This window comes from Canis lupus, chromosome 26 (assembly GCF_011100685.1).
Source record: "Canis lupus familiaris isolate Mischka breed German Shepherd chromosome 26, alternate assembly UU_Cfam_GSD_1.0, whole genome shotgun sequence".
NCBI classification, from domain to species: domain Eukaryota; kingdom Metazoa; phylum Chordata; class Mammalia; order Carnivora; family Canidae; genus Canis; species Canis lupus.
The window spans coordinates 28,490,255-28,515,156 of record NC_049247.1 but is presented as its reverse complement, the minus strand read 5'-3'; the positions used below and the strand labels follow the sequence as shown (position 1 = coordinate 28,515,156).

Genomic DNA, 24,902 nt, shown 5'->3' with positions numbered 1-24,902 from the left:
CTGTGATTAGAATGTGTCCCTCTCCCACCACTTGTCCTCTTGCCAGTGTGCATGCTGGAACCTGAGCCACCTCTCCCAAGTGCCGGCTCCCAGCACCTCACTCAGGCTCGGCCAGCTAGACAGCTGGCTTCCAGTTTCAGTCCTATGGATAGATTTCTTAAATTGTCAAGCGGGGATAATGGCACCTTCATTGTAGGTTGTAGGTTTTACTGTGAGGAAAAGTGAATTAATAGTGCTTTACCAGCTGGGAAACATGCATACTGATGACGAGAGCAGCCTGTCTTGCAAGCCCCACATGCATGCTGCTCTGATGGGAGCAGAGGCCACTCGCCGTGAACAGTGCTCTAGACCAGCTGCTGGCCTCTGTCCCTGTCCCAGTGTACTCCTGGAGGCAGCTGCACAGCATCATGGCCAAACTCTTTTGCAGTACATCCTCCTAATGGTAGGTGACAAGGCCCTGTCAGTGTGACCTATGGCTGGATAGTGGCCTCGCTGCTCCAGCCCAGTCAGACCCACTTCTCTGACCCAGAACCTGTGCGGGATGAGCCCAGGCCCCAGTGTCTGTTTAGAACTTGTTTGATACAGAGCTGCCTCCTGCCAGGTGAGTCCAGCAGGGCTGCTGCCACCTGTGATCTCCAGAGAAGCTGCTGAACTTTGACTTCAGAGTCCGCTTATGCTCTGGTGTGAGCTTGAGCAAGGGACGGGCCAGCTGGGCTGTGAGCCCCTGCCCCTTCCTTACCCATTGTGGGTGGTTCCCTACCTGCCTGTGCCATCAGCTCACATCTAGAACCTGCAGAGTCAGGTTAAACGAGAACCCATGAGGATGGGCGGGTGTGACAGAGCCACCCAAGGGTGCAGCCTGGGAGACCCTGCTGCATACACATGAGTGAGTGTCCTAGGAGCAGGTGGTAAGCTGTGCGTTCCATGCCAGACGGCAGGACCAGGCATGACGAGGGCGTGCCGGCCACACAGCAGGGCGTTCCCCCATTCCTTCAATCCCTGCTCTCTTTCTGTATACCCAAAAGGATGCTGTGCCACAGGCTCCCCACGCAGAAGCCCTGGGCTGCTGCTGATCCTCGCAAGCCAGGTTCTTATCAGGCTTTGTTTGCAAAATGAAACTCCAGATTTCTCTCAACTTCAGAATATCAGTTATACATTTCAAAGTCTGTCTACAACATGGTTTGAAGATTTCACTGTGCCTTTGGGGGTCAGAAGAGGGGGAACAAATGCCCCCCCCAAAGGCTCATTGCCTTCCTTGTTCTGTCTTTGGGAAGAGGTGAGCTATGGATCCCAGCAGTTTGAATGGGTTGAGTACTCTACTGGCAGCAGCCATTACAAATTGTACTGCGTGTGGAAGAAACTACCACCACCTCCTCATCCCACAGACCATGGTACGGCCGAACCCCTGTATTAGTGTCATCCTCTACTGCCCACCCTGCCCCCGCCAGCATTGTGCCTATGCATCTCTACGGGTTCATTCATTCCGCAGCTGTCACCTGCATTGATACATGCGAGGCCCTGCCTGAGGGGCTGGCATATACTGGTCTGCACAGCAGAGCCCCCCCACCCTTGAGTGCACACAGAGGGGAGGGAGAGTAGAAGCATACCTAACGGGGGTTAGTGATGCATCCAGAAGAAAGATAAAGCTGGTAAGGGTGTGCAGTGGGGGGAGTGTGGTTCTTTAGGCAGGGAAGTCTGGGAAGGCCTCTCTTAGCAAAGACCTGAAGCAGGTGAGGGAACTAGCCAAGGTGATACCAAGAGAGGCTTCTGGGTGGACAGCATGGGTCACGTATGTGCCTTGAGATAGGAATGGGCCTGGCAGGACTAGAATCAGCCAGGAGCCTGTGTGACTGGCTGGGCAGGGAGGAGAGGGGGGGAAGATACATTCAGAGCTCCTGAGGACCTGGGGAGGCAGGGAGGAGCTGTGGCGCATCATTCTAAGTGAGGTTAAAGCTACCACAAGATTGTACATGAACGCCTCGGGCTGCTGTGTGGAGAGTGAGAGGTTTGCCAGTCAGGCCTTCGATGGCTCCATCCAACCACTTATCCAAAGAGCCTTAATAAAGGGATTTTCAGTGGCCTGGGTGGACATCTGGAACCCACAGGGTAGGTGTGATGCAGGGTCCTTGACCAGCCCCAGGGCACCTCTGCATCAGGCTACCTGTCAGAACTTTCGGTCTTTGGTGGCCGACCCTTGGCACCAGAGGGAACTTGGGATAAATGCTCGGCCTCATCTTTGCCCTACTCTCTGCTCTCCTGCTGGTGCTTCTTGCTGGTCAAACCCACCCAGCAGTCAGGGGGTACGCCCCAGGCCTGGCTTTTCAGGTCGGTGCAGGAAGGGTAGAGGAGGAGCAGTGGCACACTCTGCCAAGTTCAGGGGCAAGGCCGGGTCCTCCAAGAAGACACGGGCTGTCTCAGCTTGGCGGGGGAGCAGGCTGCATGGGTAGGGGCATTCTCTCAGAGGTGCAGGTGAGGACCTTGGTGCATTTGTAGACAGGTGCTTTCCCATCTGCTATCTCGCATTCTCCAGCTGACCCTAAGAGTGGCCTGATGGTCACTACCACCTCCATCCTCCCAAGTGGGCCTCTGAGGCCCCAATGAGGCCAGCAGTCATTCATTTATTCCTTCAACAAAACTTGAGTGTGTACTGCTGCATGCCCATGTGGAGAACTGCCAGGCAAACATGGGGCTTCTGAATCACTGTTTGGAAGAAAGAATAGAGAAAGATGTCTTAAAAGATAGCCTTTGAGGGCAGCCTGGGTGGCTCAGCGGTTTAGCGCCGCCTTCAGCCCAGAGCGTGATCCTGGAGACCCAGGATCGAGTCCCACATCGGCCTCCCTGCATGGAGCCTCTGCCTCTCTCTCTCTCTCTCTCTCTGTCTCTGTCTCTGTCTCTCATGAATAAATAAAATCTTAAAAAAAAAAAAAAAGATGGCCTTTGTGCTCCAGCCTGCCCACACATGAGCTCTCAAGCAGTTCCTTTCCCAACAGCTTCCTTGGGTGGGGAGCCCAGGATGAGGGCTCTGCCCCAGCACTCCTGCCTCCAGTCCTGGGCCCTCCATCCCCACCACGTACTACTGGCACCTTCCTGCAAACTGTCCCGCAAACCCGAACACTGCCCATTCCTTTCACTCCTCCCAAATATTTGTCACAGCCCTTCCATGGACCCCATACTGGTCTAGCCCCATGTGGAGCCACCTTGTGGGTCTGACAAAAGGGGGGCAGACCACAAAGCCGTCACAGTTGGCAGGGAGGCTATTAAGGTAGCCATGAGGCTGTGAGGACAGTATTGAGGGGCAGGTGGGAATGGGGTGAGATGATGCTAGGCCTAGAGACCTGCAGGGCCACAGTGGGGGCAGAGGCAGGAATGGCTGCAGGGCTGCGCATGATGGGAGAGGGGAGGGAAGGAGATGAACTTGCATGTGTGTGAGTGAACTGAGGTGTGGAGCTGGCTTTCAGTCTGAGGGAGCTGAGGCCTTCAAGCGGAGGAGTCAGGAGGGTCCCTCTGCCTTATGCCAGGATAGGAATGTCCAGGCGAAAGGAAGTTGGTGCAGGACATCAAGGTGCCGCGTGCTTCCTGGGATTCTTCTCCCTGTCTCTCATCAGGACTCTGCCCTCCTTCTGCCCCTTGTTAGGGCATTTAGTGCATTCTGCCCTCTGTCAGAGGAGGGTTTGTGCACTAAGCTTCAGGGGCCCATGGATCCCAGGAAGGATTGGTGCCGTTAACTGGCAAGTGGCCTGGTTGTGTTTCTCCCATTCCCAGAGGTGACGGTAAGCTGAGGCTCCAGGCCGGTGGCATGGTGACAGGTTGCTCAAGACCTGAGACAGGACTGCCTGAGAGCTGCACATAGATTTGTAAAATGACTTGCCCGCCCCGGGATGGGGGTGCAGGATAAGAACCCAAGCCTTGGAGTCCTTCAGGTCTGGGCAGGAATGCAAACCTGGCTTGGTGCTTCCTGGCTTGGGGGATTCAGGACTCCCCCCCCCCCCCCCCCCCCCCGCCGAGACCTCTCTGAGGCTGTTTTTTTGTTGGTAAACTGGCAACAGTGTAGGATGAGGAGTGATGTGCTGTGCTTAGTGCAGGTGGTGGTGTGTGTCTCACCTCCCCATATCGTGAAGCTGCAGAGCAGACTGTGCATTACAGGTGCACCATGGTGGGTCAGCTCCCCATACCCCTCCCCTCACCTCCCCGGCACTTCTCAGTTTTCTGGGCAGGTTTCCTTGTCCCTGTCAGCTCCCATCTGGGGCCTCAGATATAAATTAGCTAAGGTCTTCCATGAGCTGTCTGGACGCTTTGTGCCATAGCCATCGATCGGATCTCTCTGGCGGGCCTGGGAGACGGCTGAGGAGCCCTGCTCTCTGCTGGTGTGCGGGGGCCAAGTCTGCAGGAGGCTAATTGACAATCCTGATCGGGTTTGGCAGGCCAGTGCTTTCTGCACTCTTCTCAAGTGGCTGGTTTTCAGGTCTCTAAGAGTGCTGGGACCTCTCCCACAGTCTCCTCCCTCTGTGGTCCTCCACCTTCTGTCTGACTGTTCTTGTGGGAAGGGCTGTCTTGGTGCAGGTGTTATGGGAGAAGCTGCAGGGTTATGGCAGAAACCGAAGCCCTACAGGGATGTGTGTTCCTGCCCCTCAGCCTTGGGGCCTAGAATCGGACATCTGGCTCAGGAAGCAGAGTCTCCCACTCTCTCTACTCTGGCCATGACACTCTTCTCTCTCACATATCCCCAGTCACACGGAAGGCACATTTTCTTGTTCTTATGAAAGTAATGGCCAATCCTAAAAAAAAAAAAAAAAAAAAAAGGAAAGAAAGAAAGAAAAAGAAAGTAATGGCCACCTCGGAGATGCCTCTTTGAGTCTTGTTTTCCTACCCCTCTCAAACTGCTGCTAACTGGATACTTCCCTTAAGTCCCAAAGGAGCCCCAGAGGGGGCTTTCATGCATGCTCTAGGGATACCCCAGTTCAGTGACAGCTGTGTGCCAGTCATAGCTTAGTTGTCATATCCCCTAGGAGTCTCGCTGACCTCCTTAGGCTGGACCATAGGTGGTCAGGTGGGCTCACCTGTCATATTCAAAGCGTATATATCGGTTCTTCTGTCTTGTGTCACTTTCTGTGAAGGTCCCTCCCCTTCATGGATGATTAGACTGGCAGCCTCTCACATCTTGCTTGGGAGAGACTTTGAACCAAATGGCACTGAGACCAAAGGATCATGGCTAAGTACTGATAGAGGTTGTGAGCATCTCTCCTGGGCTTCTTGAGTGGTTGTTCTGCTTGCTGGAGGTCTGAGGCTTTAGCTTCTCTTTGGATCCTGTGTCCCGGGGCCCTGAAGAGCCCTGACCAGCTTGAACTAATCTGAGTTAGATCTCATTCCTTGTAATGAAGCACACCTGACCTACCCTATTTCCCTGCTCTGCACTCAGTTTGTCCATGGCCGACCCTCCCTCCCCTGGTAGAAGCACTGGTCAGGCTTGTAACCAGCCTTAAGAGGCTTCTAAATAGACTGGTCTGGGAGGCAGGGTCTCTGAACCAGACTGCGGGACGCTGCTCTGGACTTCAGAGTGTGAACTGCAAGTTGATCCCTCGTTGCACTGGAGCTCAAAAGTTGAAGGCTGGGCCTGAGTAGTTCGCTGTTCTTCCTGTGTATAGGGCAGAGTGGCCCCTGTGCTCCCTGGCTGAGGACCAGGGACTGTTGCTGCCTAGGTAACTCCTCTCCTCTGTTTCTGCCTCACCCATGTAGGGGCAGAGAGGAGGTGCCTTGGCCTTCAGGAAGCCTCATCATTCACCATGAATGACTATGGCATCAGTTCCTGAGGTGCTAGAAAGACTTGAGAGTCCTGGAGAAGTAATGTCTCAGGAGACTGTAGCTGTGGCTGCGCCTCCCTGACAGCCGCTGAGTCTTTGCGAGAGCAGCCCCCACACGGCCTTTGGTATGATTCCTTCTCTGTGCTCGCCTTGCTGTTTTGGTTGGAGTCTGTGAGAGAGGAAGAGTCTCAGTCTGCTTCTGATCTCAGCATGTCAGATGTGTCTGAGCAGGTGTCTGGGCTCAAGGAGGGCTCTGAGCGAAAAAGCAAGCCTCCTGAGTGCAGGTTTAGAGGGGTCAGCTGTGTAGAGGGCTGTGGACAATATGTGCCCTCTTGTCCAGCTGGGGTTTTCCCTGCTGTCGTACATGCTGGGCTGCTCATGGCCCTCCATCCCCTACCCCTACATTAAAGCTGCTTAGACCAGGCTGGGCTGCAGCCCTGCCGGGCAAGGGCAGCCTTGACTTTACCGGGCCTCAGCCTTCAGCCACTCTCAGAACCGTGTCCCTGTAGGAAATGGCCTTAGAGTCACTGCCAGGCTTAATCATCCAGGCTTCCCCCAGGAGATGATGTTCTCCCTTGGGCTTCCACAGAAGAGCTAGCTTCATCTGCCGTGAGTGTGTCATCCAGAAGATTCATGCCTGAAACTTTACCTGTCTCCATCCCAGAGGGACCCTCATTTCTGTGTCCCACCCCTCATAGCTTCAGGGTCCTGCCTGGTGCTGGGTGCAGAGCAGCCCTCAGTTCCAATAGCAGCCCCTTGGGCATGTCCCTCTGTGCAGAAGCTCGGATGCAGGCCAGCAGGGGCCCTCAGCCAGCAAGCCAGGGAGCTGGGGCTTGCACTTTTGCCAGAAGTTGTGACTAGGGGGACTATTTCTTAAGTTCAGCCTGACCAGTAGTAAGTACAGTGGGAGCAGGTGAGACAGTTTGCAGGCTGAGACGTGAAAAGGCATTAAGCAGTTGGGACACAAGGTGATAAAGGCCTGGCACCAAGGGTGAGAGAGACAAGGAAGGGACCTGGACGGGGGTGGAGAAGGAGTACTGATTGGCTGGGGGAATGGGCGCTGTGGAAAAGAGGAGCTGATGTTGGGCAGTTCATGTTCCAGTACTAACTCTGCCCCCTGCTGGCTTCTCCCTTCTAAGGCAGCACTGTCCCAGGTGCTGGGTGGTGAGATGGTCCGGGTGTGGGAGCCTCCCTGGGAAAGACCTGAGATGGGAAGGTGACAGACCAGGCAGCTGGTGGGGAAGGGCTGCTCTCTGAGTCAGTGAGAAGGTCCCAGAGAAGGCCAAAGGAGCCAGGCCCACACCTAGCCTCTCAGGCTGCCCCCAGGTCCCACTTGGGCTAGCAGGCTTTTGTTCCCACCCTACCAGGCCCCTGGGCCTGGATTCCAAGAGGCACGGTTGCCCAGGGAACACTGGCCTGAGCACTGTGGATAGAACCCCCCTCCCCTCCCAAGCACTTAGGCCCCTGGCATCCTACAGAGACTAGCTCTTCCAAGCCTAAGGTGGCTGTCTCCCAGCTGCGATGAGTATTGCTAACATCCTGACAAGTCAGGGCTGACCCTTTGGGCCAGTGGGGGTCCTCCTGACAGAAGGCAGGGCGCTAGGTCCATATAGCATATTTTCAAGGCCAGTCCAGGTGGGGGTCCCTATCTGTGCCCTTCTTGGGCAATCTGAGGCCACACTCTCCTAAGTCAGCCGGTGCTAGGCAGGAAATCAGTTCCGGAAATGTACCCCACAGCCAGATGATCAAAGCCCGCAGCCAGAGCTCCCTGGAGCTGCGGGATCGGTATCTGCAGGAGCCGCTGCTCATCCCCGCTCTGCCAACGCAGCCAGGAAGGAGGGGACTGCCTCCCTTCCCCGTGGGCGCCGCGAGCTGCCCACACACTCACTTCCAACCTACTTCTTGTTTCCCCAGAACCTCCAGTGGGCCCGCGACGTGTTGCTAGGCAGCGGTATCCCGTGGCAACAACTGCAGCACATGCCGGCACAGGGGCTCTTCTGCGAGAGGAACAAGACCAATTTCTTCAACGTGAGTACTTTGCCTTGTTGATTTCCGAGGCTGCTTGCTGCACTGCTTTGCGCCGGAGGCGTGTGCGAATGGCCCCCTGGGCGGGCGTTCCCGGGACCACGGCTTTGCGGCATCCTCAGAGGGCGGGCAGGGTGGCGCAGTCGAGAGTGCGCCAGACTCGGGAGTGGGGCTGTGCCTGCTGAGCGACTTCTGGCAAGTCGCTGCCCCCTTCTGGCACTGGTTTGTCCCTCTGTGGGGAGAGGCATGGATGAGCTCAGTGTGTTCTCTGGAGCCCCAGATATTCTAGGGTCGCAGCAAGCAGTAGTGAAGGGGCTCTAGGCCCATGGTCTGCTTCTCCTGGAGCAGCTCCAGGTGCCCCATGTGGTCTTGAGCACCTAGGAAATTCTGACCAAAGGCAGGTCTACTGCTTCAAAAACAAGTTTGGCTTGAAAACCAGTGCTAGGCTCTCAGTACCCTTCCAGCCTTGACATTCTGTGTAGGGTAGAGACCCACCCGTTGGCCAGGACATGACCTGTTACCAAGTCTGTCTGCTTTCTATCCTGGGGCCCCCTAAAACCCACATCTACCCTTCCTGGCCACCCCACCCAGGCCCAGCCCTCCCTCATTTGCTCTGTCCTACACAGAGACAGCTGGTCCTTCGCTCTGCTCCAGCAGCAAGTCCTCATCCACCCCTCCCAGCACAGCCAGCTCCCAGCTGGGTAGCTTTGGCAAGTTACCCAGACCCTCTGAGCTTTGGTTTCTTCTCTGTTTTCCCTGATTTCCGGTTACATGTAAGGAAACTGAAGGGTAGAGTGGGTCTGCACAGAAGCTGAGGAGAGCAGGTATTGGGTCTGGAGGGGTGTATCAAAGGCTGGTTCTCAAGGCACATGGCAATGGGGGCCTCCCCACTGAGAGCCAGCTAGGCAGTGAGGTGTCTGGGTCTGTGGCTCTTCTCTTGTCCCAGGCTATGACCTTCTAGTGGCCAGGCAGGGGCCACGGAGCCTAGGAGCTCTGCATCTGCCAGCCCTCTTTCCCTGTGGATATTTTATAGACAATCAGTAGATGTAATCTGTAATCAATCTACACAGTACCAAGGGTTTGTAGAAAAAGAGAAGTTCCCTCCTATCCAGATGCCTAGGCCACAGCTACCATCCCACGGCCACCACTGTCCTCATCCTGTGTATATCCTTCCAGAAGGTGTCTGCCTATTTATAAGCCAGGGCACAAAAATGTACACAAAGGACAAGTATATGTGCTTCTGACTTTTTTTTTTTCACTTAAAAATATATCTTGGTATCTAGGAACTGGTTCGTTGTTTTTGATAGCTATGTAGTATTCCTAACATATGGATATGTCACAGTTTACCTACCCATCCCCTACTGATGGGCATTTAGGTGGTTTCTAGTCTTGTTATTTCTGTTTCATATATATACCTTTGCTATGTGGGAACCCATTCATAGGATAAATTTCTAGAAACAATTTCCTAGTCAAAGGATTTGTGGTGCCTTTCAAGTTTTAGAGGATAGTATCCTCCAAAGATCCAGCCCACATTCCCAAACTTAGATTCATTTTTTTCAGACCTCTTCTATACTTTATATTATTTAACTGTTTCATATATGCTCTTCAGTAGGTGAGAAATGCTATAGTGTTCCATTCATTTTTAGTGGGATTGCCCATGATATGACGTTAGTAGTTTTGATTTCTTCTTCCATGTCATTTCAACTCATGCTAATTTTCTTATTAGATTATTGGTCTTTTTCATATTGATTTATAAGAACTTTTTATATATTAATGAAATGGGCTTTTTGTCAGTATTGTGCAAACCTTTTTTTCTGCAGTTGCTAAATTGAAGTTAGAGCCAGGCAGCTAGCTAGTTTCCCTGAGCTCCGTTATAAAATGAGCTACTGTTATTACCTGCCTTGAAGAGTAATTATAGAGATCAAGTTATATAATGGGGTAATGACCCTAATTCAGGCTCTGGCACATGGTAGATGCTCAAGAAAATAGCTGTTGAGTATTTGCCCTCAGAAACTATGCAGTAATGTTAGAAGGAGAGAGCCAGCCTCCCTCTCTTACTCATGGGTGGAGTGCTTACCCTTCCTGATGATAGAGTTTAGGAGACCAGCACCTTCGATGCCTGTAAACCTGGGGCACGTCTGAGCTGGCAGCTGGGTGCTCCAGGCCCCTTCCACATTGGGCTCATTCCCCATAGCGGCTCCTGTGGTTTCTGAGGCCTTCCAGAAAATGAATTCTGCAGAAGGGCAATCAGGCTGTGCCTGTGAAAGAGAAGGCTAGCAGACCCCTGGATGAGCCTGGCACCTGGGCAGCACTTCCTTGTAGCCAGAAGCCCCTGCAGATATAGGCCACCCAGCCTGGACTGGATAATTTGGGTGCTTTACCACTACTGTGTCACCTGTTTATTTCTCCATGCTTCCCAGTGACCTGCTGCCTTTACCCACCTCGGGCCCTCTCTGGCCCAAGTGCTGGCCACCTCCACTTTCTTGCTCTTCTCTTTGGAGGTAGGTTGGGGCTCCTCAAGCTTCTCCAACCCAAGATGTTAACCTCTGTCTGCGAAGAGGCCAGACAGACACTTGCACCCCCATTTGAGAAGTACCCAAGTGACAGTTGCTCCCAGCTGCTTGGTGACAGGATGGCCCTTGCTGAGCCCACCCTACCCTGTCCTTGTCATTGCTGCAGGAAGACTCTCAGGGTGGACACTCCTCCAGCCCTGCCTCACACCCAGAGAATGCTGACCCTGTGTGCTCTTAGTACACAAATTTGTCTAGCAGATTTGACCAAGTGTGAGGAAATGGTTTCCTGCCATGTTTACAGAGGAGCATTTAGAGCCCCCTCAGCTGACTCTGCTGGGATAGGGCCATGGCACTGACAGCTGGGGCTATCGGTCGGGAGAAGCAGCCTGACTCTTCTCCTTTCCTGTGTACTTCAGCCTGGGGTGGGGATAAAGGCACAGGGCTGTTGGTCCTTGTGAAGAGGTATAGGGAAGGTGAGGACAGGGGCACTGTGCAGCCTGGCCTGCCATCCCTCAAGTCCCCACCCTCCTAGGCTACCCATGCTCCCATCTTTGGTGTCACTCACCCAAGAGGCTGTCTGGACAGCCTGCCTCATCATCCTCAAGGGCCTGAGCTAGGGGACCCTCCTATTATTTTTTAATGACAGTTTCTAAAAAGTGTGTGAGTTATACAGGGCCACATTGTCACTGCACACAGTCCAGACGCACAGTAGAGTGCAGGCGTGCTGCAGCCTTCTCAGAGGTGCTTCCGTGTATGGTTGGGCTGTTCTCCTTTCTCAGGTGTGTGTACAAAGTCAGACAAGCTTGTGCAGCTGTTAGAACTTGTATGTGTGTGTACACACACGCATGCTTTTCAGCACCTTGGAGTTTTTTTAGCTGACATTAAGTCTGAGAAGTTTCCCTGTGAGGAACACAGGCCATCTCTCTTTGGAAGCTGCCACGCACTATTGTGCTGTGCGAAGGCCACAGTCTTCTTGAGTGGGCACATATGCGGGCCTTTGTGCTCACAGGCAGGCTGCATGGGGTCTCCTTGTGCGCACTGTTGTGCCGTGCACCTCGTTGAATCTCTAGCTGTCCCGGCCTGGCCCAGAGAGGTGCTCACTCTTTGTGTGTGCCGTCGTACTTTTTCCCTTACAGGATGGTCTCCAGGCACGTCCTCTAGGTCCAGCCAGTGGTGGCTGCCGCAGTGTCCCTGCACAGGGTACAGGCAGGCTTGTGGTGGAGTTCCACATGCATGTGTAGGGCATGCCCGTGTAGGGCCTCTGTAGGACACCATGGGGGCACATGGGAGAGATGGGGAACTCTTGAGGAGTTTGGGTGTGCTGGAGTGGGGCTCCCATGGCAGGGCCAGTACCATTCAGCCAGCAAAGGGCCAAGAGACTGTGAGCAAGGTTAGAGGCACCCTCTGGGGAGCTCCTCATGGCTGGATCATGCCTAAGGTCATTCTGGTTGAGTCTTTTCATGGGGAGGGTGAAGGGCCAGACAGAGGGATGGATGCTGAAGGCTCGGTAAGTGTGACTGGGGCTCTGATGTCAGCTTTCCTCAAGGGAGCTCTTGCACGTGGGGTTTACCGGGCCTGCTACACAGCTGGCTGGGGACCCGTAGCAGCGTAGACGTGGCATGTAGCAGGGCGCAGCAGTGTGGTTAGAGAGAGAGGAATGAACTTGGCACAGCTCCAGTCCTACTGTTCCATAACTTGACTGAGAAGGAACAGTTCCCAGCCCACCCCCTTCCTCTGCCATGGAAAATCCCTGCTTGCGGGCTGTCTGCCGAGCAGGTTGGAGCTCCTGGGCCACGACTCATGTTCCTGAGCAGGCCGGAGCCCCAGCTGAGGGCCCCATTACCTCAGCCCTTTCCCACCAGGCAGAACAGTCTGGTCTTTGCCAAAACAGAGCCAGAGTTGTTGGACGTTGCTGGTTGAAGTCCTGCGGCCCTCCCTGCCCCAGCGGGGCCTGGTCTGGGCCCTGATTCCTGTTCTTTCACAGCATCGGGCGGGCCCAGCGGAGGCGTGTGGCTCTGTGATTCAGAGGCGGCTCCTCAGGCCAACTATGCAGAGCAGGGAAGACAGGGAGGCCCAGGGCTGGGCACATGGAGTGGGAGTTGGGCCCGGGGACATGTGAACCCTCCTGAGCCAGTGCCGGCCCTGAGGGGGCTGCAGAGTCAGGGGAGCCAGGGGGCTATCCCTCTCTGGGTGGAGGGGGGCTGGGAAAGTAGGCTTCAAGCACATGGTAGAGACTAAGGGCTTGTCTTCGAGTGCCCAGAAGCTTCTACAGCATCCTATACAGGTGTGTGCACTTCTGGGCAGGTGGGCCTGCATAGGCTGGAGCTGGGCTGCTCTGTCCAGAGTGAACTTCTCTCCCTCTTGTAGTTGATTCAGAAATGTTCCCATAGTAACCAAGCCAGAGATGGCTTTCCCTCCTTTCCCAAAATGTTTGCTTATTTTAGCAGGCAGGGTTTTTTCTTATTTCAACCCAGTTTCCAGCCACTGTGAAAGAAGCAAAGGAAGCTGACGGCCCAACTAGCACGGCTTCCTGTGTCCAAGACTGTGTGGGGTGGGCAGCTGCTGTGGCTCGAGTTTGAGGAAGTGGAGGGAAGGTGCTGGCCTGCTGGGGCTTGGCTGCCCTGCCACCGTGCCCCCGTAGCCACTCCTGCCCTATGTGGGGGTCTGCCTGCAGCTCTGGTGAGCAGCCTGTGGCCAGCGGTACCCAGGGTGGGACCCTAGGCCCTGGGACCAGTGAGAAGAGCATAGACTTTGGATTTGGGTGGGCTTGGCTCCTGGCCACTGCATCCCTGATCAGGCCCTGCATAGGGCACGGGGCTGCCTATTGGCAGGGTGGTCACAGTAGGTGGATGGACGCCCTCACCCACACATGCTAATAAGCACATCACACAGCTCACTCATAGGATCAGGAGTCAGCCTGCATGGGGCTTTGGGGCTTATCTGTGGATCCCCCAGGGGTGTTGCAGGAGGGCAGTGCTGGCACCAGAAGGGGCATGGCAGGAGCTGGTGGTGGGAGCCCCATCTCTCACGGGGCCAGGGACCTCCAGAGGCTCTGGTCCTGCCCTAGCTCAAGTGAGGCAGCCTGAAATACAGGGCTGTCTCCATCCACCATATGGGCCCCTTTGTGCATGGCCTAGCTTGGCCTTTGGTGGCTGTAGATGCAGGTCATGCTCACTCCTTTGTCAGTGTGACATGGTGCTCTACTGTCTGTCCTTCAGCTTATCTGCCTGTCCTCATCCCAGGGGAGCAGTAGCTTCCAGTTCACCACTGGTACAAATACATGGCCTTCCCTGGTCTCCTTTCTCAACTGGACAAGTGCCTAGAAGTGGAGGCTATGTCACAGGCCCTCCAAAACCAGTGCCTCCACACGTTGGAAGCCAGATGGTTCTGCAGGTCCTGCCCCGATTCCCTCTCACCAGTCCCCTCTCTGCCCCTACTTGGCACTTAAAACCAGAGATGACTTTCCTTTTGGCCTATCTATGGAGTGATCGGGAAGGCCAAGCCCCTTCCTCTCCCCATGGCTAGTCCCTCTGTCTGACCGGCTCTGGCATGCATGCCCAGATGGGTTCTGTGGTTCTGTTTGTCCTAAAGCGGTTGTGCTGTGTGGTCTCCAGCCCTGGAGCGTGAGTGCTCACCAAGGGCCCTGATATGAAATAAAGGGCCCCCATAGGCTGGGCAGCCAGCTCAGGGGAGAGCTGCCTGCCAGAGCTGGGGGAAAAGAGAGAAGGGCTCCAGAAACCCCTGGCACCCCATCTTCCTAGGCAAGAATCAGTCACACTCCTTCTCTAACTTGCTGCCAGTTGGCTGTGACCTTGGGGGGAGTCCTCCTCCACCTACCCAATGAGCAGATGCCAGGTGTTAGGGAGAGGCAGGCACAGTGGGCCCACCTCCCAGGCGGGCAGCCCAGCCTCTGAGCCTAAAGCACGGCCGGGCCTGAGACCGTGCCTGTCTTTCAAGCCAGGCCTCAGCCAGTGTCCCAGCCTTTGGGAGGGAGCTGGGGGTCCAGATGGAGGCCAGTGGTGCCAGGCACGGCTTCTGGAACCTAGCACACCAAACCCTCTCAAGCAGGGACTTCATCTAGAGCACCCTCCCAGCACCTAGCACAGTGCCCAGCAGGAGAGACATGCTTAAAGACTGAATTTTTCCCACCTGTGAGTTACCTGGGACAGAGTTAACTGAGAAGTGAGCAGCTCCAGAGTGAGGGACAACAGGCAACATCCTCGCTTGAGTGAGCCCTGGCCAGGGCCTGGGGTCTGTGCCTGAGACATCTTCCTCCTGCTGCAGGGAGGCCCTTCTTTCCAACTCCCCTCCCCCCGCTAGTTCCCAAGAGGCACCGTGCCTGGTGGGCTTGTGGGCAGCCCTTGCCTTGCTTGCACCCACTCCTGGAGCTGAGTCACTGACACCCACCCCCAGATGCCAGCCCGAAGTTCAGGGCCTTTTGCAACAGGCAGACATAAGGGAAGACCAAGGCACGGCCCAGGGACGAGGTGTTGGTCTCCACCCAGTTAATTATATCCTATACTGCTCCTGACAGCAGCAGATTTGTCCTGCCTCCCGGCAGTAAACAAGCCCCAAGAGTGTCAGCGTGGGGTGTTCCAGCCTGTGGGGCGCTTCAGTGCAGAGTCCCGCCCACTCTCTCTGGTCAGGGCCAGGGAACATCGGAATAGGAAGCCCCTGGTTGGCAACAGACCCACACCTTTCCTGAAGTCAGTCCACCAGTGTTACCTTTTCTGCTCTCAGGACTGCTCGTGGCCAGTTCGGGTTCCATTTCTGTTTGTCCCTGTGTCCACATCTCAAGGAATGTGTTGTCCCTTTGTGAAACCTGCCATGCGCCAGACCCTGGGCGAGCTACATTGTCAGTGAGGTCCAGTGTCCATAGGACCATTTCATGGAGGTGCCATGGGAGGTTAGGTCCCATGCCAGTCCATGTTGGAGGAAGAATGCGAACCTTACTCTGTCTAGTGTTGAAGCTGTGGGTGTAGCCTGCAGTTGCACATGAGGAAAGAAGAGCAGGAAACCAGGAACAGGTTGGCTCCTACACTGGGATTGGCCCAGCTGCTCCCAAGCAGGACTGTTGCCCGCATGGTTGATTGGCTGGGTAGGGAGGATGGTCTGGCAATGGGCAGGGGAACATGGGCATCTAGCCCTGCCCTAGCAGGTGGGGCTGGGATTCCAGGATGATGGGGGCTGGAGTCAGTAGCTGGGCCATGGTAGAGGCCAGGGCCATCCCTGGGGGCCAGGATTGCACTGTTGGCTCACATATACATTGGGCCTGTGTAGGCATGACTGAATTGGGCCACCTGTCTATGGCAGACAATCCCTGCCCAGCTCCACCCAGGAGAAGCAGAGCACAATAACAGTGGAGGCTGCCACTGTTGCCACAGTGCCAGGACATCTGTGCCCAGCCTGGCCATGGCAGTGATGGCAAGACTGGCCCCATTTTCAGGCACTCACTGGGGGCTTTATTTGGGGTGCTGCTTTTGATCCTCCACAGCATGTGTGAGTGGCTTAGATACTATTATTATCCCCATTGTACAGATGGGGAAGTTGACACCAGCAGGTGCCATAGGCTGTCAAAATCAAAAGCCCTTTTCTATCCTTGGCCCACCAGGCTGACCTGGCTTCCCCTGTTGGACAGCAGAGCTTGTGACCCTGTTTTTAGGCCCTGTTCATAGGCCATTCCCCAGCTGATGTGCTTGCTCTGGGTATTGGGGAAGGATGGCACATTTGTGGGGTATGCTTCTACACCCAAACTTGTCAGCAGTCATGCGACAGGGGGAAGGCGGGGGGTTGCTGCAGAGATGGTTCTGTCTCCCCTCTTTGAACAGTATACGGAAGCCCAGGGGGTAACCCAAGATCACATAGCTAGCAAGTGGCCAGGCTGGAGTTCAAAGCCAGGTCTGTCCCACTCCATGACCAGCTCCTTTAGCATCCAGGCTCTCTCTGCTCCATTAGTGATGCCTGCTGTGGGCAGTGGCAGACTGTGTCCTGTGTCTCTGCCCCCTCCTTCAGGGGATAGAGTCCTTTGCCTCTCCCTTGCTCTGAGGCCTCCTGGTAGTTAGGCACTCTCTGCATGGCTCTTTGTCACCTTGTGGCCCATTTTGTCTTCCTTCAAGCCATTAGAGAGGCCCCTTCTTGGGGGGGGGGGGGGTCCAGATTCCCCAGGGGAGGTCAGCTGGTGAACAAAGGCTGTGGGAGCCCAGAGCTCACAGTGGGTTTTGGGTAGGGCTGGCTAGATGGGGAAGGATCGTGAGGATGTGAGGGCAAGGGTGGATTTGTTCAAGCCAGATGTTAGTCCTGCCACCCTTTGCTCCCCCTTTTGGAACCTCACCTGGTTATCATTGCCTCCCATGCCCTCAGGGCTTTGGCTTTAGTGCCTCCCTCAGTATCTGAAAACATACTGGATGAGGACCATTTTGCATGCAGTAAGGGCTTCCTCCTGTGGTCCCCTTACAGGGTCACTTCCCAGCTCAGCCCTCCCAAGTTTACCCCACCTCTTCTTGACACACACCCCCAAGCCCTGCTGTAGGCTGGTCTCTTCCAGCAGGTGTCAGGACCTGCCTGAGCCCCACCACTGCAGTCACTTTTGCATACGTGCTCTTCAAGACCCTCGGGCCTAAATAAACCCCTACCCTTCCTAGAGCTGAGACCTCAGAATCTGAGGGTGAGCTGACAGTGGGAAAAAGGCAGAGGAGGTGACATTGGAGGAGGTGCCTGCTCGGCGGGCTCCTGAGCAAGGGGAGATGTGAGCCATTGTGGGCATCAGGTGAGTGCCATATGCCTGCAGAGTTGCCAGCTGGGCCAGGTGCAGAGTGTGGACTTCCTTGTAGGGCAGAGGGGCTAGGATGGAAGAGATCTTCAAGATGTCACACTTGGTAACATGATGTACTGGAGGGGCCAGGCTGGGGCAGGGCCCACAGCGCTGCCAACCTGCTATTCTGTGAGACTCCACTACACACGACAGCTCACTGAATCCTTGTAACCCATGAAATGTAGGCAGTGCCATTATTCCTGCCTTACAGATGAGTACACCGAGGCTTAGTTACCTGCAAGTCCGCACCTGAGCCCGAACCCAGGCATTCCGAACCTAGTCAGGGTGGTGGAAATGGCAGCCAGTGGATGGGCCCTAGAGATAGGCAGAGGAGGGACACAGGGCCCCCTCAGACCAGTGGGATGCTAGGCGGGGCCGTGAGGACAGGAAGCATGGTGGGGTGCAGCAGGGGTGGGCTGGAGCTCAGCTCTGCTCTGGCGCACCAGGTCCACTGTCCCGTACACTTCTACCTGGTATGGTGTGGGCCCTGCGTCTGTGTGTGCATGAGGGACACCAGGATGCCACTGAAGGGCCACTGCTCGTCATCCCACTTCTTCCTATGCACACATATCAGATTCTCAGAAATTATCTGGGAGTTCACTGTGGCTCTCCTCTTCCCTGTGGTACTAAGGCCCCATGTGGCTGTGGATATTCCACCCAGCCAGTGAGGAATGGGGATTGGCTCTGCTCCTGACCCTGCTCTCAACAGAAGTGACTGTGGCAGGTGGCCTGGCCTCCCCTTCCTCCTCACTAAGATCCCTGGAGCCGCACAGCAGCGCCGTTGTCGGGGTTAAGGGAAACGCAGTCACATCACAGTGGGAATTAGAAAACAGAAAAGAAGGGAAAAGTTTAAATTGAGGAAATCTGAGCTCCTTGGCTGTAGTAGAAATTGCTGCAGTGGTGCTATTTTTAGCATTGTTGAGATGATCTATGGGCCAGTTGCAAAAGTAAACAAAAGATTCACTTCAAGTTCTCCAGGGAAAAAAGGTCCAGTTTTTAAGAGTCTTAAAAAGGTTAGCAAACTTGTGTGGCTTCTTAGCTTATCCCCGGGTTCTCCTTCCTTCCCATGTCCTGGGCTCTGCAAGTTCTGTTGAACTTCACAGCTTCTGGCTTGCCAGACTCAGGTTCAGCCTGGAACAGGTACTCTAGGCCTTCTGTCCATATCCCTGTCTCACTGTCCATGGGGACCGTGTGAGCCTAAGAGGTGACTGGTGGAGAGGGGCTGGTTCCCACCTGAGAAGCTGCGGAGTGTACCAGCCCCAGGGGCCGGCATGCAGTGGGGCAGGGGGGACAAGGCCCAGGACACCCAGGCCCCACCCTGACAGGACCACAGCAGTCATCAATCCCTGCCCAAGCCCAGCCACCCTCATTCACAGCTGGAGTTTTGTTTTGTTTTTAAGATTTTATTTGTTTATTCATGAGAGACACAGAGAGGCAGAAGGAGAAGTAGGCTCCCGGAAGGGAGCCCAATGTGGGACTTGATCCCAAGACCTCGGGATCACACCTTGAGCTGAAGGCAGACGTTCAATCACTGAGCCACCCGGGTGCCCCCACAGCTAGAATTTTTTTAAAAACCACCCGCAATCATGTAAGCAGCCTAGATGGTCATCCTCTAATGTGCAGTCTTTTTTGGCCATTGGAGACAATTTCCATCTCCAGATATGTATTCATGGGTGTGGCAGTGCCAGGATGCTTAGGCAGAGGGAGAGGTATGTTTAAGCCCTTGGCATTTGTGATTCTACACAAGATAGTCCTGGGGGGGGGGGGGCAGTGCAGAGACCCATGCAGATAGCACAGCTATGACTTGCCCTGGGCCACATAGCCAGCAAGTAGCAGAGCCCAGACTGGAGCCCAGGCCTGGGACTCACATCCTGTGGGCCAGCTTCCACGCCAGAGTTTCTGGCCAGCCTCATGGGGACGGCAGTGATTGTGTACACATCCAGCACTGACCTCAGCCCACAGCCCCCTCCACCCAGCCACTGGGGGTGCTCAGTCAGGAGCTTGCTGTTTAACATTCCTGAAGAGAAGAACATTTTCCAGTGTAGACTTTTCCCACTGCACGTTATTTTTTAAAGACTTGCTCTTGGATACATGTCCCTGCTGTATCTTCCGGAGGCACTGTACATAACTGTCTCAGCCAGGGCAGAGAGTTCTGAGCTTTACTTGCCCGGGACACTGTCCCAGGCCCAGGCACACCATCTGGAGGGGCAGCACCACGGTGCTGAAGGCAGGAGGGGGAGGCGCACTTCTGGGAGGAGGCCCGGGTCTCAGCAAGGCTTTGGAAAGCCGAACAGGCCAGGCGGCCCACTCAGACCGCCTGAGGATGGCTAGGAGTGAGGGGAGAGCCTGAGGGAGGACTCTGACTGCTGAGGCTAAAGGCACCCCACCTCAGGGCTTGCCTGGCAGGCCCTCCCTGTGCTCCCATTCCCCAGGCTGCAGGGGGCCAATTGGTGGGTATGGCCTGATGAAAAGATAAAAGGTTGGGAAAAATGTCAGTTAGTGGGCCTCTCCCAGGGAGGGGAGGGAGGCCACAGGGCTTGCTTCCATGGACTCAGAGAATTTCAGGGGTGGCAGGCACTTCCTTCATTATTCCTCCCTGCAACCTCATGGTCCCCATCTCATGATGAGCAGGCTGAGGACAATGGCAGTATGGACACAGCATCACTCAGCCTGAAAAGATTCCCACTCCACAGAGCCTGGCGTCCGAGAGCTCAGACCTCTCCCTGTCCCCCTACCCACCAACCCAGCCACTTCCAGCCTGGCAAGGTTGTAGGTAAGAGCCCAAGCACAGCCCATGCTGTTGACCATGGTGCCCAGGGCAGACAGGAGGCTGCAACCAGTTGGCCCCAGTTCCAGGCTCCGACCAGTTGGCCCCATCCAAACCTTGTAGGAGGAGGGTGCTGCATAACCCTGTTTGCAGATGAGGAACCAGAGGTGGCAACCCCGAGGGCCCTGGGTCAGGGAGTGGGGGCATAAGGGCTGAGCCCAGGGCTCTGCTTCCTGCCATGGTGCTGGCCCTGTGGGCCTGGCATACCCGCTGACTGAGCCAGGGTATGGAAGTACTGTGTCCTCTACTGGGTGGGACATGACTGCTCAGACTCAATCTCTTCATCTCTGAGATGGAAGATGCGAGCATCCAGCACTTATACTTGAGAGCCTTGTGGTCCCAACCCTGTATTGAGGTAGCCACAAGTCACATATCTGAGCCCCAGGGAGTCCAGATGTGGCCTTTTCTCGGCCTAACGACTACCAGATTATGTGAGTTCCCTGTCCTGGGCAAGTAAAGAGGGGCCTCAGGTCACAGGAGAGACCCATGCCCTGCCTGGCTCTCTCTGCAACAGTGGTGGGCTGTTGTCACCATGTAGCATTCCCATTCTGCTTCCCAGAAATCTACCCGATGATAAAAACAGGAAGCAATAGCAACCCCCTACCAGGGAGGATTCCAGATGTGGGACGTGGCAGGTATGGATAGCAGCCGAGGGTCCCAAAGGGATCTTGCAGCAGGGGTGGGGACAGAAGGGAGGGCAGGATGTATTTGCTGGCCTTTGCCTGCCCTCCCCCAGAGCTGTGCCCATGGCTGCTGCCCTCTGGCATCTACTCCCTGCCCATTTGCCTCCCCTTCCTCACCAAGGCTTCCTGGGTGTCCCTCCAGACTGGTCATTGGTACCATCAGGGGAGCTTGGGGGTTCAGGGGGTGAGCTTCTCACAGCCTTTGACCACTCTGAGACAGCCTAAGCTAGAGTGGCAGCTAGGAGGATGGCTTTCCTGAGGTGATGGGCATTGGCCATAGGAGCCCGAGTGAGAGGCCCAGAGATGCTCCCCTAAAAGAGTACATCCAATGGCAAAGCCACCAGGTTTCGCTTGGGATGGATTCTTGTGAGCATGGGCCTGCCTGAAGCTCTGTGAGGGTCCCTGGTTGCCCTTAAGCACCAGGGGTGAATATCACACTCTGTCTGAGGTCTCCCATCTTCTACTGTGTATGATGGTGAGGTTGCCCTGTATAGGGCCCTCTGGCCAGAAGCCTCTGCACGTGTGGCCAGGGCTTGTGGATGGCAGGCAGGGCCCAGAGCATGGCTGGGATGGGAGATACCACATGCCTGACCCACATGCCTTCCTGTGCACCCCACTCTGGGTCAGGTGCATGCTGCCCTGCCCTGAGAGTGCAGTTGGGCTGTTGACTTCCTGGTCCTGGTCTCTGCTGACCTCAGTCTCCCCATCTCAAAGGTGGGCCAGTGGGTGAGGTCAGTGGTTTTCCAGCCCATTTTCCAAAAGAACGCCTTCTCACACACCCCACTGGGACACATGAAAGGGCCTCTCCAGCATACAGGAAGGGCTAGGTGCCACCTGCTGCAGGCACACTCCCTCCCTCCTGCCTGCCCTGCCCAAGTTCCCGGGAAGGAGGGGCAGGAACCCCAGGGAGGCTGCAGGTCTCTGCCCTGCCACCATTCTGCTAGCCCAGAGGAGGCTTCCCAAGCACAGTGGCCAGGCCTTCAGTCTGGGAATTTGTCTCCTCCCCCTCCTCCTCCTTCAGCCCCCCTTCATTTCCACTTTTCCTCTTTGGAAAGTTTGACCAAGTTGTTTCTGAGAGAGCAGCATTGGGTTTAAAATCCAAACCAGAGCTCCAGCTCCTGGAGTCCCTGCCTGGTTTCCATGGTGACAGGCTGTGACCACTAGTGCCCCTGGGGGCAGAGCAAGGACTCCCTCACAAGGGCAGGCCCAGGCCCTGCTCCTGCTCCATGCCTGGCTCCACCCATACAGCTGGGTGGTTCGAGGCAAGCCAGCTAGATTTTGTGAGGCTGTTTCTTCATCTGCAAAGTGGGCTGATAAGACCTACCTCAGGAGGTTATAACTGTACTGCCTGCCATGTGCCCCGTGGACATTGTGCCCAGAAGAAGGTCTCCACAGGAGAAGGAGGGAGCTGGGGGGAAGGGACCCAGATGACATAAGGCACACGGGTGTCAGGGCTCACTAGGGCCAGTGGAGAAGGTGAGATGGATTGGAGCCAATTGGCAAGGCCCCTTGAAGGAAGTACAGGAATTTAGTTGATTAAAAACACATTTTGAAATGCTGATCTCTAAATATGTATAAGAAATCTACAATCAGGGTATGTCAGAGCAGAGGGAACTTGCCCGTGAACTCCAGCCCATCACCTGCAGCAGCACAGACTCTCAGGTTCTGTCCAGCCACACACCACTCCCCCAACTTCCCATGTAGGACAAGTACAAGTAAGGGCCAACGCTGGGCTACAGGGGAGGCCCACCCAGCCCCGGCCACAGGGAACCCCCTGCAGTAAGAGCATCTCTCGGGTCCTGGCCACCTCAGCCCCGTCAGGTCAGTGCTGGGCTTAATTCCCAGAGGCAGACCCAGGTGGACCTAGTTGGAAGGTGGGGCTCCTTAGGCTCCAGGCTATGGTGTGGCTGAAGCTCGAGCCCAAGCTCCTCACAGGTGGGAAATGAGCCTGGCTTGGCTGCGGGGGGGGGGGGGGGGGGGGGGGGGGGGGGGGGGGGGGGGGGTGGCTAGTGAAAACCAATGAGGCGGTGCTGTGGAGGCCTTTGAAATGGAAGGCCGGCCCCCTAGGGCTGGAGATGAGGAGCCCTCTCCTGGGTGACAAGAGATAGCCATGTTCAGGAGCACAGGAACCTGTGCCCACTGCAGCTTCACTTCCATGTGAGGTTGGCTGTCAGCATCCCACCCCAGCACTTGGCCTGGGCACCCTGACTCACTACTTTGTGAGTCTCAGGATGCTGTGGGTGCAGGGGAGGGGTATCTACTAGGCTCACCAAGTGGAAGGGGGGCAGGTAGTCAAGAACACTTCTGGAAGCCTGGACTGACCTTGAAGTTGGCCAGATTGTCAGACCAGGGAGAAGGTGTTCCAGAAGAGAGAACCGAGGGAGGCGGTGTAAGGGTCCTCACAGCTCAGGGCAGGCCGTGGTGGAGAAGGTAGATTGGGTCTGCCCTGAAGGCCATCTGTATCCATGGTCAGCAGGCTGGCTCTGTCCTGTGGCAGTGCGGCACCCACTGCAGGAGGTCCCAGTTGCAGTGCCGTGGTCAAGTGGGGAGCTCTCAGAGCAGTGGGCTGTGTAGCTCAGATGGAAGGCCTGGAGAAGGGCCTGGGGGCTACAGAGGTTAGGGAGAGTGTTGTGTAGGGAGTGTCAGAGGGGAGTCTGGAGGAGGGTTGTTCTGGCTACAGAGGAGTAAGACACATGTCCCCTGCAGCTTGGTGTGGCTCAGCTCCCAGAAGGGTGCTGCGTTTGGGCTTTGACCTTCTGCAGTGGGCCAGCAGGAGCATCCTGCATGAGTGGGAGCCACTCTGAACAGGTGACCCCACTCCAAAGGTATCCCTTTGGATACCCTGTCCCTGTCCCATCCCCTCACAGCAGGGTGGGAGGCCTCAGTGCCATCACAGAGATTGCACATCACTCCAGAGAGGGAAGGGGTGCTGTGCCTGGTTCGTGTCTTCTGGTCACATTTCAAATGTGTTCTGCTTTGGGGGCACCTCTGTAGACTGGGGACTGAGTGCTGCTCTGCAGGGAGAGTCTGGATGAGTTTGTTCCCCTTCTGATGCTATATACAAGATTGGAGGGGTTTCTGCCTGTGGCTGTTATGGGGCAGAAGAAAGTGGAGGCCTGCTTGGGAGCCCAAATGCCCATGGAGGTGCCAGCTTTGCTAGGACTTTGCTTCTGTCTTGTGGCTGGTGTCTGCTCACCCCTTGTCCACTGTTCAGCTCGGCCTTTCCCTGCACGAGGATCCTGTGGGGGCCATCCAGGGAAGAAACCTGGCATGGTCCACGTCTACCACAGCCACTTCAGCCTTAAACCTGGCCCTGCTGAGGTTCCTATCACTCCCTCTCACTTAGCAGCCCAGCCAGAGGAGCCAGAGCTGCCCCCTCCCACCCCCAACCTCCCAAGCCCACAAAGGCCATTTATTAGGAGCCTGGGGTCAGACGATAGATAGACTGTCCTAGTTTTCTCAGTGTGCATGTCAGACATGGCTTTTCTAGGATGCAGGCTTCCCTCCTGAGATGAAGCAGAAGCAGCTCAGCAGTCCTCCAAAGAGTGGGCGATTCTAGAAGCTTGGACGCGGGCTCTCATTACCAGCCCTGACATGGGGGTGGGCTCAGAGGAGTGTCTTCTCACTCCAAGGAGGTACTCATGGTCCCCATCAATCATATCCCAAGACCCAGCTTGCCCCGAGAGGCCTCACCACCTGCTGGCCTCCCTTCTCTGCCCTGCCTGGGACCCTTCTCTCTCCACAGAGGCCTCTCCAGGTGGGGTCCCGTTGTCTGTCCCCGATGTCCCAGGCCCCCCACCTGTCTCTCCTCCGTTCTGTTCCCCTGTGTGGGGAGATCACTGTCTAGCAGCACCCGGCCCAAAGGCCACTGTGTCTTCCTCAGGAAGCTGCCTGCCTCTTTGCTTCATCCTTGTTTCTGTCCCTCTGTGGCCACCCCTGCTCTGGATTCCCAAGCTGGCTGGGCTGGAAGCGCTGGGGAAGCTAAGTGGATGTGGACTGTGGCTGCATCAGTCCCTGTCCATGAGAGCCCTGGAGTCCTTGTCTGCCTCATAGTGACTGGGGATGTGAACATGGCATTTCCCTCTTGCTTAGGCACGGGCAGGAATGTATGTGTGCCAGAGGCCCACATGCTGGTCCCTGTCCTAGCCTGAGGGACAGGGATTCTTGCATCGAGCCCTGCCCACCTCAGCCAGGCTGTTTTCCTAGGCATGTCATTTCCCTTTTCCCTACCACTGTATCCTCACT

General features: G+C 55.7%; 1 protein-coding gene and 1 long non-coding RNA gene across 5 annotated transcripts in view; one reads left to right on the top strand and one right to left on the bottom strand.

Moving 5' to 3' along the window:
• CABIN1 (calcineurin binding protein 1) overlaps positions 1 to 24,902 on the top strand; it is a 150,921-nt gene that overhangs the window by 96,660 nt on the left and 29,359 nt on the right. For all 4 annotated transcript variants that reach the window (XM_038575806.1, XM_038575808.1, XM_038575807.1 and 1 more), the window contains exon 29: positions 7,713 to 7,826. In XM_038575806.1, the coding sequence (XP_038431734.1) occupies positions 7,713 to 7,826 (114 nt within the window). The remainder of the gene's footprint in view (positions 1 to 7,712; positions 7,827 to 24,902) is intronic.
• On the bottom strand, positions 999 to 7,522 carry LOC111092675. Its single transcript, XR_005379427.1, has 3 exons — positions 6,265 to 7,522; positions 5,058 to 5,967; positions 999 to 2,700 (listed from the first exon to the last, which is right to left on the bottom strand). It is a non-coding gene; the product is annotated as an uncharacterized LOC111092675 (long non-coding RNA).